At 36.7% G+C, this 14,462-nt stretch overlaps 1 protein-coding gene across 1 annotated transcript in view; it reads right to left on the bottom strand.

Annotated features, from left to right (window-relative positions):
* The window catches only part of LOC128660439 (collagen alpha-6(VI) chain-like), a 534,497-nt gene that overhangs the window by 273,961 nt on the left and 246,074 nt on the right, over positions 1 to 14,462 (bottom strand). The window contains exons 14-15 of the mRNA XM_053714286.1: positions 13,442 to 13,587; positions 13,261 to 13,353 (exon numbers count right to left, since the gene is read on the bottom strand). Coding sequence (XP_053570261.1) covers positions 13,261 to 13,353; positions 13,442 to 13,587 — 239 coding nt within the window. The remainder of the gene's footprint in view (positions 1 to 13,260; positions 13,354 to 13,441; positions 13,588 to 14,462) is intronic.

The following is a 14,462-nucleotide window of genomic DNA, read 5'->3' as shown; positions in this document are numbered from 1 at the left end:
ACCCTAGGAACGCCCTCCAGACCGCGATCAAGTCCTTGAAGCGCAGAAGGCTTTAGGCCAGCCGTTTGATATGACGTTCTATTCCGTCATAACGGCTTTAAAGCCCAGTGTAAATATGACGGAATAGAATGGCATAACGGCGTTAAAAGGTTAAAGGGACAGTCAAGTCCAAAAAAAACTTTCAAGTTTCAAGTAGGGCATGTAATTTTAAACAACTTTCCAATTTACTTTTATCACCAACTTTGCTTTGTTCTTTTGGTATTCTTAGTTGAAAGCTAGACCTAGGAAGGCTCATATGATAATTTCTAAGCCCTTGAAGGCCTCCTCTAATCACATGATTTTGTATTTGCTTTTCACAGCAGGGGAGAGCTAGTTCAGGTAAACCCTATAGATAACATTGTGAGCACGCCCGTGGATTGTGGCAGACACTGCACTAATTGGCTAAAATGAAAGTCAATAGATATTAAATAAAATGTCATGTGATCAGGGGGCTGTCAGAAAATGCTTAGATACATGGTAATCAAAGAGGTTAAAAGTATATTAATATAACTGTGTTGTTTATGCCAAACTGGGGAATGGGTAATAAAGGGATTATCTATCTTTGAAAACAACAAAAATTCTGAGGTTGACTGTCCCTTTAACTCCAATAACTTACCAAATGTAATGTGCTTATCTGAGAACTTGCTGTTTGTTATCATGTATTTATACAATACTTTTCTTTATATATTTTAGAATGAGTGAAAGTCAATTAAATATACTGTACTTAAAAAAAGTGTAGCCTTATAAGGTGTTTTTATATACATTAAATATTTTATAATGCATTATACATGTATTCCTTATTTTTTCTACATACTCCAAAACCAAAAAATTCTGTATACTATTCCTAATTAAAGGGACAGTCAAGTAAAAAAAAAAACTTTAATGATTTAAATAGGGCATGTAATTTTAAACAACTTTTATTACCAATTTTGCATTGTACTCTTGGTATTCTTAGTTGAAAGCGAAACCTAGGAGGTTCATATGCTATTTTCTTAGACCTTGAAGGCCGCCTCTAATATGAAAGCATTTTGACAGTTTTTCACCACTAGAGGGCGTTAGTTCATGTGTTTCATATAGATAACATTGAGCTCAGGCACGTGAGTCTCCTAGGAGTGAGCACTGATTGGCTAAAAATGCAAGTCTGTCAAAAGAACTGAAATAAGGGGACAGTTTGCAGAGGCATAGATACAAGGTAATTACAGTGGTAAAACGTGTATTTATATAAAATTGTTGGCTATGCAAAATGGGGAATGGGTAATAAAGGGATATCAACCTTTTCAAACAACAAAAATTCTGGTGTTGACTGTCACTTTAAGATATGTAAACTTGTTGATTATAATGGAGAAAAGTTACAGAAATGTATAGGAATCGTGCTGCATTATGTTGCCAGATTTCTAGGCTCAAGTTCTGCTGAGGACCTTTCAACGTTGTCTATTTTTTTAAGTATCTATTAAACAGTGAAAATTACAGAAATGTATATAATTCCTAAGCATGACTTCTGTTACAGGAATTCAGACTTTAAAGGGACACTGAACCCAAATTTTTTATTCTGTGATTCAGATAGTGTATGACATTTTAAGCAACTTTCTAATTTACTCCTATTATTAATTTTTATTCATTCTCTTGGTATCTTTATTTGAAATGCAAGAATGTAAGCTTAGATGCCGGCCCATTTTTGGTGAACAACCTGGGCTGTCCTTGCTGATTGGTGGATAAATTCATCCACCAAAAAAAAAAAGTCCTGTCCAGAGCCTGAACCAAAAAAAAGCTTTTTCAAATAAAGATAGCAAAAGAACGAAGAAAAATTGATAATAAGAGTAAATTAGAAAGTTGCTTAAGATTGCATGCTCTATCTGAATCATGAGAAAAAAATTTGGGGTTCAGTGTCCCTTTAAGCCTTGTTCAAGACATTTGAATTTACTATCTGTATATTTTGAAATCTATATCATAAATATTTATCATTAAAAAAAACTAATTTCTGTGGTATATCTTTTTTTTTTTTTTAATAACCATAAATCAAAGCTTATTGTGAGCTATCCTAAACCTCATAAAAAATGTATAGTCCATATTAGTAACGATTTCATTGCACAGTGAAACACCTTTTGATTTATATATTATACACTATCAATACATTCAAAAACTATGTATAACTCAAATGTGCAAAAACAAATATCCTGTTTATGGACTTACAATATAAATTGTATAAGTTCCATTGAATTAGAACATACATATTTTATTCACTTTTGAATTTTAAAGGGAGAACCTAAAATTTGGCTTCAACTAAAGTTAAACTGTAAATATATATTTTACACACACCACGCGCAATTAATAAATTTAAGTCTGTCTATAAAAGGCCACCACAGCTGTAATTTATTAGTATATTTTATAGAACCATTTGAGTATTTTATAGAAGAATGTTTCTGAACTCAAACTGTAATTTTTTTAATAATAATAATTTTCTTTGCAAAAGGATTTAAAGCTGCTAGCATTAACATTATCATTGTACGTATAGTATATTATGGACTTAAAAAGAAAGATCCTAGGCACACAAAAAATGTACAATACACCCATAAAAAGCCAAAAGTATTTAGAGAATGGTAAAAATGAAGTAAAGTGCAAATAAACTTAAAATACAGATAACATGTAAACCTCTAGGGCCTTTTCTTATGAATGTTGCTTGAGCTTGAATGGAGTTCAAAGATAAAAAAAACTCCATGTGTTGACACTCAGATCTGTTCATACTTCCTTCCAAAGTATATGCCTAATTCTTAAAGGGACAGTCAACAACAGAATTTTTGTTGTTTAAAAAGATAGAAAATTCCTTTATCACCCATTCCCCAGTTTTTCATAACCAACACAGTTATAATAATACACTTTTTACCTCTGTGATTATCTTGTATCTAAGCTACTGCAGACTGCCCCCTTATTTCAGCACTTTTGACAGACTTGCATTTTAGCCAATCAGTGATCACTCCAGGGTAACTTCACATGCATGAGCTCAATGTTATCTATATGAAACACATGAACTAACGCCCTCTAGCGGTGAAAAACTGTCAAAATGCTTTCAGAATAGAGGCGGCCTTCAAGGTCTAAGAAATTAGCATATGAACCTCCTAGTTTTAGCTTTCAACTAGAGAACAAAGTAAAATTGGTGATAAAAGTAAATTAAAAAGTTGTTTAAAATTCCATGGCCTATTTGAATCATGAAAAATATTTCTGGACTTGACTGCCCCTTTAAGGTAGTTCAGTATAAATTCCAAGGCCTTTGTCTTTATCATCTGTTTTTCAGATCTATTCCATGGGCTCCATTTATTAAGCAGTGGATGCTGCTTCAGAGCCCCATCGTTTCATGAAATGGATGTTAAAGGGACATAATACTCATATGCTAAATCACTTGAAACTGATACAGTATAACTGTAAAAAGCTGACAGCAAAATATCACCCGAGCATCTCTATGTAAAAAAGGAAGATATTTTACCTCACAATCTCCTCAGCTCAGCAGAGTAAGTCCTGTGTAAAAAGTTATACTCAGCTGCTGCCCAGCTGCAGGTAAAAAAAAAAAATGAAGACATGAACAGCAGCCAATCAGCATCAGCAGTGTTGAGGTCATGAAGTCTTTTACTGTGATCTCATGAGATTTCACTTAACTCTCATGAGATTTCATAGTAAACTTACTTAAACTAAATAGGGAAATAACATGAGAGTGCACAAGGCTCAATTCCGTAGCTGTACCGGGACAGACATACTGATTTGCTGCTTAGAAGTCCTTTACAATGGGATGTGGCTACTAAGGAATTTTTTAGGTAAAATATCTTTCTTTTTTACATAGAGATGTTCAGGTGATATTTTCTATTTAGCTTTTTACAGCTATACTGCATCACTTTCAAGTGTTTCAACATTTGGGTATCATGGCCCTTTAAGAAGCAGCGGTCACAAGACTGCTGCTCCTTATTTTGTCATTGAAATCATCCCAATCAGATCAGGATGATTGACAGCCCCTGCCAGCGAGCAGGGGGCAGCATCGCTACTAGAGATGTTAAATGCTGATACATCAAATCATGTCCGCTTGACTATTAATAAATCTACCCCCATGAGTCAACAACCCTTTCTGTAAAATGTGCTTCTACAAACTACTCCTGAACCTGCCACGCCCAACTTGAGTTATTATAACCCCTTCTTCTTATGTTCTCTTTTATGACAAATTCTCCATCTTCAGTTTCATTAACTTCCTTAATATTCATATGAATGTATATGTATAACATTTTAGAAGCCCTCCTCTGAGCAGTTTCTAGTTATTTACTTATGTAAATGAGGTTTTCAGAGCTGTACACATTATTCAAAAGGAGATCAAGCTAGTGATTTATAAAATGACATAAGAACCTCATACTTTCTGCTGCTTATGCAAACAATGTTATTGTTGTTAACTTTCTGTGCTACTGCATTGTTTAACAAGCTTCAAATCATCTAAAATTATAATGCAATTTAGTATACAGTTACAATTGTTCTAATCTATAATGCATACATTTGCATGTTGTGGTGTTAAATTTTAGGTCCCAGTTATCTGTCCGGTCCTCCATATTATTAATATAGCTACTTATTTGATCTACCACTCCTGACACATCAACTGTGTATGAAGTTTTGTTCCATGTTCAAAAAGTCACACTTTCTCTTGATACCTACCAACATCATCAGGTCTAAGGAATGACCCTGAGGAACACCAATTATGACTGTCAAATTCATTAAATGAACACAGTCAATTAAAACCCTTTGTATTCTTTTCTTAAATCCTTATTCCAACCATTAATATTGCATCTAGTCCAAGCAACACAATTTATGAACTTGTTTAGTGCATGGGAAAGGTCAAATGCTTAATTAAAATCCTGATATGCTACATTTACTGCTCCATCATGGTCTATCACTTCAGACAAATAAATAAACTACATTATCACATCTTCCTGCAAAAAAAAAAAAAGAAAGAAAAGGAAAATAATGTTGCTGTTCATATTGTATTCTGTTTTACTTTATTTAAAACATAGTTCTTTCATTTACAACATATTTCATTTATTGTCCCACTACCAAAGTCAAACTCATGGGTCTGCAGTTTCACGAGTCTTCCTTCCCGTCCTTTTTATGAAACAATATTACATTACAAATGCTGTCTTGAAAGACTGTCAACATGATATTCAAGTGAGATATAAGCTTTTTAAATTAGTATGACAAACTCTGGACCGCAACATTTGTCCTGACAGTTAGGCAGATATTCCAGATGTCGCTATTTGAGAGGGACAGTCCCTAACGCTGAGCTCTGTCCCTCTGAGACAGCCATATGTCCTTATTTTCTTTAGACCCACCCATTGAGCACCCAGACATACCCACAAGCACCCATAATCCTAACCTCTATATGCCCATGGCCCCATCCATTCCATCATGGCCCCATCCAAAAAATGGGGCAGCACCTCTAAAGTTCTGCATAGCTACAAATGTTGGGAGGTATGCAGTTAGGTCTTCCTGCAGGGATAGGCTATGGTGTCAATCATCCTTTGGACGTCTTCTGTCTTATACAGTCATACATGGGCTGCATCGCAAAATAAATGCTACCCATTGATTAATATTCCTTTAAATATTAAACAGTGCTCCTTTGGTAAAAACAAATATGTTAACTCAAAGTAAATATAAAAAGAAAAAGATTGTGTAAAAACATTAAATAACTTGTATTCTTGCAAAATTAGCATTTCTCAGTGTAGATATGTCCCTAGTGTTTTAAGAGACAAGGACTTTCAAAACCTAAAGTTTGTATTCTGTCAGTTCTGGGCATGAGCATGCAAATCTGACTCCCTGTTATCTAGTCTATTCACTAGTCTAGAAGTTTTATGACATCAGGCTAAGATAAACCTTCATGCAAAGGCCACCTCCTCCATGCAGGGCTGTGACAGGGAGCAAAAATGTAGTGTAACAAAATAAATAAATACAAAAGTAAAATCCATTTAAACAGTTGAATAATACATATTGTAATGATTTCTATTAAATGGACATTCCAGCCAACATTGGAATCCATATGGATACAATTCAGTTATGAATAGAAGCATGTTTGTAATATACATGCATTAGCAAAAATGCTTCTAATAAAAGCTATAGCTGTTTCAAAAGTGTATTTAAGTATGTACCGTGCACCAGCATTTTAAACACAGCACTTGCTCTGAGAGCCTAAGGTGCTTGCATCATCTGGTTATAACTCAATTTGTTAATTGCATTCATGATTCAAGCCCCACTGGAGCTCTGAGTAGCTGTAGTATATAAAATGCTGGTGCACTGAAACTATCTAGCTATGCTTCACATGCACGTGCAGAGAAAAATGTTAACACTAAAACAGTGAGAACTTTTAATAGAATCATTTTTGCCAATACATGTATAATATGTTTCTATTCAAAGATGTAATTCATCTACGTGCATTTACATTTTGACCAGTATGTCCCTTTAAGTATAAGCAACTGTTTAGTGCTTTATTTATTAAAACAATGAAACAGACTGTTTAAAATCCCTCTAAATTAGGATAAATTATTATTGGAAAACTTTTAAAACATCAAATTATTCAAACAAGGTCACCCATGGGAACTGTAACAAAATGCAAAGGACTTTGGGGTTTTTGTTTGCATACTGCTATTTCTTTCATGTAATTGGCAAGAGTCCATGAGCTAGTGACATATGTGATATACAATCCTACCAGGAGGGGCAAAGTTTCCCAAACCTCAAAATGCCTATAAATACACCCCTCACCACACCCACAATTCAGTTTTACAAACTTTGCCTCCTATGGAGGTGGTGAAGTAAGTTTGTGCTAGATTTCTACGTTGATATGCGCTTTTCAGTACTGGTTTGGCTATCTGCTTTATGTAGATGAGTGTCTTTTGGTAAGTATGTTTCTTTTATTTAAGACACTCTCAGCTATGGTGTGGCACTTTATATTTAAAGTTCTAAATATATGTTTATACTTATACTTATATTTGCCATGATTCAGGTTTATCTGTATATTTCCTTTTTGCCGACTGTCAGTTTCATATCTGGGGAATGCTTTAAAAAAAAAATTCTTACTTGAAGTTTTCAAAATTGACTCTTTTTCTAAATTGCGGGCTGTATTAGGCTTGCGAGTGCGCAAAATGCTATAATTTATTGCGTCATTCTTGACGCAAGATTTTTTGGCGCGAGAATTACATTTGTTGATGCAAATTCGTCATTTCTGGCGTCGTAGTTGACGCCGAGTTCGTTCATGAGGTTGCGTCATCTATGACGCTCGTGTTTGTTGCAGACGTTTTTTTTTTACATTATTTAAGACTTCATTTATTTTTGCTTCTGGTTGCCAGAGGCCTATTTTTGCATTTCTTTCCCATTCCTGAAACTGTCATATAAGGAAATTGATAATTTTGCTTTATATGTTGTTTTTTCTTTTACATATTGCAAGATGTCTCAATCTGATCCTGTTTCAGAATCTACTACTGGAATCCTGCTGCCTGATGTCGGTTCTACCAAAGCTAAGTGCATTTGTTGTAAACTTGTAGTAACTGTTCCTCCGGCTGTAGTTTGTAATAGTTGTCATGACAAACTTTTACATGCAGAGAAAATTTCTATCAGTAGTAGTTCATTACCTGTTGCTGGTCCATCTACATCTAATCTTCAGGATATTCCTGTTAATTTGAGATAATTTGTTTCTGATTCCATTCAGAAGGCTTTGTCTGCCATGCCGCCTTCTAATAAACGTAAAAGGTCTTTTAAAACTTCTCATAAAATTGATGAATTTTCAAATGACTGACAACATTCTGATTTATCTATCTCTGATGAGGATCTGTCTGGTTCAGAAGATTCTGCCTCAAATATTGACACTGACAAATCTTCATATTTATTTAAAATGGAGTATATCCGTTCCTTATCAAAAGAGGTGTTGATAGCATTAGATATGGAGGAGACTAGTCCTCTTGATATTAAAACTAGTAAACGTTTAAATTCGGTTTTTAAACCTCATGTAGAGGTTTTTCCAGTTCCTGATGCTATTTCAGATGTGATTTCTAGGGAATGGAATAGATTGGGTACTTCTTTTACTCCTTCAAGGTTTAAAAAAACTGTATCCTTTCCCTTCTGATAGATTGGAGTTTTGGGAAAAGATCCCCAAAGTTGATGGGGCCATCTCTACTCTTGCTAAGCGTACTACTATTCCTACGGAAGATAGTACTTCTTTTAAAGATCCTTTAGATAGGAAACTTGAATCTTATCTAAGGAATGCTTGTTTATGTTCAGGTCATCTTCTTAGGCCTGCTATTTCTTTGGCTGATGTTGCAGCTGCTTCAACTTTTTGGTTTGAGACCTTAGCGCAACAAGTACCAGATCATAATGTGTATAGCATTGTTAAGTTGATTCAACATGCTAATAATTTTATTTGTGATGCCATTTTTGATATCATCAGAATTGATGTTAGATATATGTCTTTAGATATTTTAGCTAGAAGAGCTTTATGGTTTAAATCTTGGAATGCTGATATGACTTCTAAATTGACGTTGCTATCTCTTTCTTTCCAAGGTAATAAATTATTTGATTCTCAGTTGGATTCTATTATTTCAACTGTCACTGGGGGGAAGGGAGCTTTTTTGCCTCAGGATAAAAAATCTAAGGTTAAATTTAAAGCTTCTAACCGTTTTTGTTCCTTTTGACAAAATAAGGAACAGAAACCTAATCCTTCCCCTAAGGAATCTGTTTCCAATTGGAAGCCTTCCTCAGTCTGGAATAAATCCAAGCCATTTAAGAGATCTAAACCAACCCCCAAGTCCGCATGAAGGTGCGGCCCTCATTCCAGCTAAACTGGTAGGGGGCAGACTAAAATTTTTCAAGGATGTTTGGATCAATTCAGTCCAAAATCATTGGATCCAGAATATTGTCTCTCAGGGGTACAGAATAGGTTTCAGAGTAAGACCGCCTGTGAGAAGTTTCTTTCTCTCACGCATTCCAGGGAATCCAGAGAAAGCTCAGGCTTTCCTGAAGTGTGTTTCAGAGCTAGAGTTATCTGGGGTAATTGTGCCGGTTCCTTTTCAGCAACAGGGTCTGGGGTTTTACTCAAATCTGTTCATTGTCCCAAAGAAAGAGAATTCATTCAGACCAGTTCTGGATCTAAACATTTTGAATCGTTATGTAAGAATACCAACATTCAAAATGGTGACTATAAGGACTATTCTGCCTTTTGTTCAGCAAGAGCATAATATGTCCACAATAGACTTACAGGATGCATATCTTCATATTCCGATTCATCTGGATCACTATCAGTTCCTGAGGTTCTCTTTTCTAGACAAGCATTACCAATTTGTTGCTCTTCCTTTTGGCCTAGCGACAGCTCCAAGAATCTTTTCAAAGGTTCTCGGTGTCCTACTCTCTGTAATCAGAGAGTGGGGTATCGCGGTGTTTCCTTATTTGGACAATATCTTGGTACTTGCTCAGTCTTTACATTCTGCAGAATCTCATACGAATCAACTGGTGTTGTTTCTTCAAAGTCATGGTTGGAGGATCAATTTACCAAAAAGTTCTTTGATTCCTCAGACAAGGGTAACCTTTTTAGGTTTCCAGATAGATTCAGTATCCATGACTTTGTCTCTAACAGAGAAGAGACGTTTAAAATTGGTTGCAGCCTGTTGGAACCTTCAGTCTCAGTCATTCCCTTCAGTAGCTTTGTGCATGGAGGTTTTAGGTCTCATGACTGCAGCATTGGACGCGATCCCCTTTGCTCGTTTTCACATGAGACCTCTTCAGCTTTGTATGTTGGGCCAATGGTGCAGGGATTATACAAGGATATCACAATTAATATCCATAAATCCCAATGTTCGACTATCTCTGACTTGGTGGTTAGATCACCATTGTATAGTTCAAAGGGCCTCTTTTGTTCATCCAATCTGGACTGTGATCACAACAGATGCAAGCCTTTCAGGTTGGGGAGCTGTCTGGGGATCTCTGACAGCACAAGGGGTTTGGAAATCTCAAGAGGCGAGATTACCAATCAATATTTTGGAACTCTGTGCGATTCTCAGAGCTCTTCAGTTTTGGCCTCTACTGAAGACAGAGCCATTTATTTGTTTTGAGACAGACAATGTCACAACTGTGGCGTATGTCAATCATCAGGGTGGGACTCACAGTCCTCAAGCTATGAAAAAAGTATCTCGGATACTTGCTTGGGCGGAATCCAGCTCCTGTCTAATTTCTGCGGTTTATATTCCAGGTATAGACAATTGGGAAGCGGGTTATCTCAGTCGCTAGACTTTACATCCGGGAGAGTGGTCTCTTCACCCAGATGTGTTTTTTCAAATTGTTCAGATGTGGGGGCTTCCAGAAATAGATCTGATGGCTTCTCATCTAAACAAGAAACTTCCCAGGTACCTGTCCAGGTCCAGGGATCCTCAGGCAGAAGCAGTGGATGCATTGACACTCCCTTGGAGTTATCAACCTGCTTATATTTTTCCGCCTCTAGTTCTTCTTCCAAGAGTGATTTCCAAAATCATCATGGAACAATCGTTTGTGTTGCTGGTAGCTCCAGCATGGCCTCACAGGTTTTGGTATGCAGATCTTGTCTAGATGTCCAGTTACCAACCTTGGCCACTTCCATTAAGGCCAGACCTTTTATCTCAAGGTCCGTTTTTCCATCAGGATCTCAAATCATTAAATTTGAAGGTATGGAAACTGAACGCTTAGTGCTTAGTCATAGAGGTTCCTCTGACTCCGTGATTAATACTATGTTTCAGGCTCTTTATAAATTCTCTTGGCATTCTTTTAGAATTCCTAGAATTTTGCAGTTTCTTCAGGATGGTTTAGATAAGGGTTTGTCTGCAAGTTCCTTGAAAGGACAAATTTCTGCTCTTTCTGTCCTATTCAACAGAAAAATTGCTAAACTCCCTGATATTCATTGTTTTGTACAGGCTTTGGTTCGTATCAAGCCTGTCATTAAATCAATCTCTCCTCCCTGGAGTCTTAATTTGGTTTTGAAGGCTTTACAGGCTCCTCCGTTTGAGCCTATGCATTCTCTGGACATTAAATTGCTTTCTTGGAAAGTGTTGTTCCTTTTGGCCATCTCTTCTGCTAGAAGAGTTTATGAATTATCTGCTCTTTCTTGTGAGTCTCCTTTTCTGATTTTTCATCAGGATAAGGCGGTTTTGCTGACTTCATTTCAATTTTTACCTAGAGTTGTGAATTCCAACAACATTAGTAGATAAATTGTTGTTCCTTCTCTGTGTCCTAATCCTAAGAATTCTCTAGAGAGGTCTTTACATTCTTTGGATGTGGTAAGAGCTTTGAAATATTATGTTGAAGCTACTAAAGATTTCAGGAAGACTCCTAGTCTATTTGTTATCTTTTCTGGTTCTAGGAAAGGTCAGAAGGCTTCTGCCATTTCTTTGGCATCTTGGTTAAAGCTTTTGATTCATCATGCTTATTTGGAGTTGGGTAAATCCCTGCCTCAGAGGATTACGGCTCATTCTACTAGGTCAGTTTCCACTTCCTGGGCTTTTAAGAATGAAGCTTCTGTTGATCAGATTTGCAAAGCAGCAACTTGGTCTTCTTTGCATAAATTTACCAAATTCTACCATTTTGATGTTTTTTCTTCTTCAGAAGCAGTTTTTGGTAGAAAGGTTCTTCAGGCAGCTGTTTCAGTTTGATTCTTCTGCTTATAATTTCAGTTTTTTTCATTATAAAGATTAAACCTTTTGATCTGGGTTGTGGATTAATTTTTTTCAGCGGAATTGGCTGTCTTTATTTTTTATCCCTCCCACTCTAGTGACTCTTGCGTGGAGTTCCACATCTTGGGTATTTGCTATCCCATACGTCACTAGCTCATGGACTCTTGCCAATTACATGAAAGAAAACATAATTTATGTAAGAATTTACCTGATAAATTCATTTCTTTCATATTGGCAAGAGTCCATGAGGCCCACCCTTTTTATGGTGGTTATGATTTTTTTGTATAAAGCACAATTATTCCAATTCCTTGTTGATGCTTTTTACTCCTTTCTTTTTCACCCCACTACTTAGCTATTCATTAAACTGGATTGTGGGTGTGGTGAGGGGTGTATTTATAGGCATTTTGAGGTTTGGGAAACTTTGCCCCTCCTGGTAGGATTGTATATCCCATACGTCACTACCTCATGGACTCTTGCCAATATGAAAGAAATTAATTTATCAGGTAAATTCTTACATAAATTATGGGGGTTTTTTTAAACGGTTAAAGGGAAAAATAAAAATGCTCTACTTTTTAGGGCATTTTATTTTAAAACAAATCCATTTAAACTTAAAACTCCATTGTGACGGTAGAATAAAATACTAAGCTGATTTTGTTTCATGCATAGATATACTATACTCCAAGCTTGGTGAACTAATATCTTATCAAGCCATAGTTTATAATATTTATTGCAGTAGAGCAATTCAGAGCTTCTAATTGTTAAAGGGACACTGTACCCAAATTTTTTCTTTCGCGATTCAGATAGAGCATGACATTTTAAGCAACTTTCTAATTTACTCCTATTATCACATTTTCTTCATTCTCTTGGTATCTTTATTTGAAATGCAAGAAAGTAAGTTTAGATGCCGGCCCATTTTTGGTGATCAACCTGGGTTGTTCTTGCTGATTGGTGGATAAACTCATCCACCAATAAAAAAGTGCTGTCCATAGTTCTGAATTAAAAAAAAAAGCTTAGATGTCGTCTTTTTAAAATAAAGATAGCAAGAGAACGAAGAAAAATTGAAAATAGGAATAAATTAGAAAGTGGCTTAAAATTGCATGCTCTATCTGAATCATGAAAGAAACATTTTGGGTTCAGTGTCCCTTTTACTACTCTTTTATTTCTGCCAGCAGTATGTCCATCTTTTTCAATTAGAATTTTCATTTCGATACCTAGGTGTCTGAGGCACTACAGAAAATAGTGCTGCCATCTAGTGCTCTTGTAAATGGATAGCATTCATGCAACACTGCTGCCATATAGTGCTCCAGACCTTTTTGCAAAAAAAGATAACAAGAGAACGAAGAAAATTTGATAATAGAAGTAAATTAGAAAGTTTTAGAAATTGCACGCTCTATCTGAATCATGAAAGAAAGATTTTAGGTTTCATGTCCCTTTTAGTCACAAATAAAGTGACCAATTTGTTTTTAAAAAGATCAATCACAAAGGAACCAGACCTAATCTCAGAAATCCTACAGTTACTGCTTACTTTGGTTCCTGGAACTCCTGGGAGTCCTCTGAGGCCTTCATATCCTGAGCACTTGCATACAACATTACAGCATTTCCTTTCAGCGACTGTGTCCTGTAAAAATAAAGGGATATGTTTTATATTAAACAGAAAATTGAAAGCGCCAGATTTCCTACATCTTTTCTTTACGGAATCAACTTACTATTTCTTTAAGCATCCGACTTGGCAAATCTTGCTGCAATATGCTGAGAGTTTGCTGGTAAGAAAAACCTCTTCCAAATTCTACCTCTTGCAATTCTTTCACATTCTGAACACCTTCAAGACCAATAAGCAGAAGTGCATCCAAGCCTGAATCATAAAACAGAAAATGCATAAACACCTAGGGATGGGAACATCAGAATAAATCTTGCATGATTCAGACAGAGCGTGTCGTTTTAAAGGGGCAGTAAATAGTGTGCTTGTTTCATCACTATTGTGCAATATGTGCACAATTAGTAAGGGGAGACAGGGACTCAACTGCTGCAGTTTTCTTCAAAAGAGCATCATAGCTTGCTGTATAATCACAGCTCGCCAATCCCATCATTTACATTAATGTACCATGTTTCTATGCTGGATAGAGCTGTTGGCTGCTTTATCCGCTGCAGGAGAGCTCTACAGCAATGGTGGACTGAGTAGTTGGGCAGATAGGACCTGGACCGAGAGCCTGACATTTAAGGAGGCCCCATCTTTAGTGTTGCCTGGGAAGCACCCCATCCATGTTCTACCTCTGCTAAGGGCTAGATTTATTAAAGCTGAGGCGGACAGGGGCGCGTATACGCACCCCTGTATGCCTCAGCTCGCCTGTGGCGGGGCGAAATTACCCACAGGTACTCACCATTGCATACAAGCACAATTTTGCGCTCGCGTGCAATCCTGCCCCCTGCCCGGCACAGCCAATCACACGCGGGCAGGAGCTGTCAATCTCCTCGGTTGGACTAGACCGCAGGGATTGAATTTCACCACCTTAGAGGTGGCGAAGAGGTTAGGGAATCGGCGGTCTGGTGACCGCTGCTTGTTAAATTACGGCTAGCAAGTTCTTGTGAGAACTTGCAGCCATAGGGCTTTGATAAATCAAGCCCTAAGTAACAGCTGGTCTAATGAGTTGTACTAGCAGTAGATCAGAAGTTAAATGTGGGTCAAGGGGGGCCCTGACCCTGGAGTGGGGACCCTGTGCCTGTATAGGA

This window comes from Bombina bombina, chromosome 5, assembly GCF_027579735.1.
Source record: "Bombina bombina isolate aBomBom1 chromosome 5, aBomBom1.pri, whole genome shotgun sequence".
Classification (NCBI taxonomy): domain Eukaryota; kingdom Metazoa; phylum Chordata; class Amphibia; order Anura; family Bombinatoridae; genus Bombina; species Bombina bombina.
The sequence above is the reverse complement of the archived record's forward strand: the minus strand, read 5'-3'. Positions and strand labels throughout refer to the sequence as shown.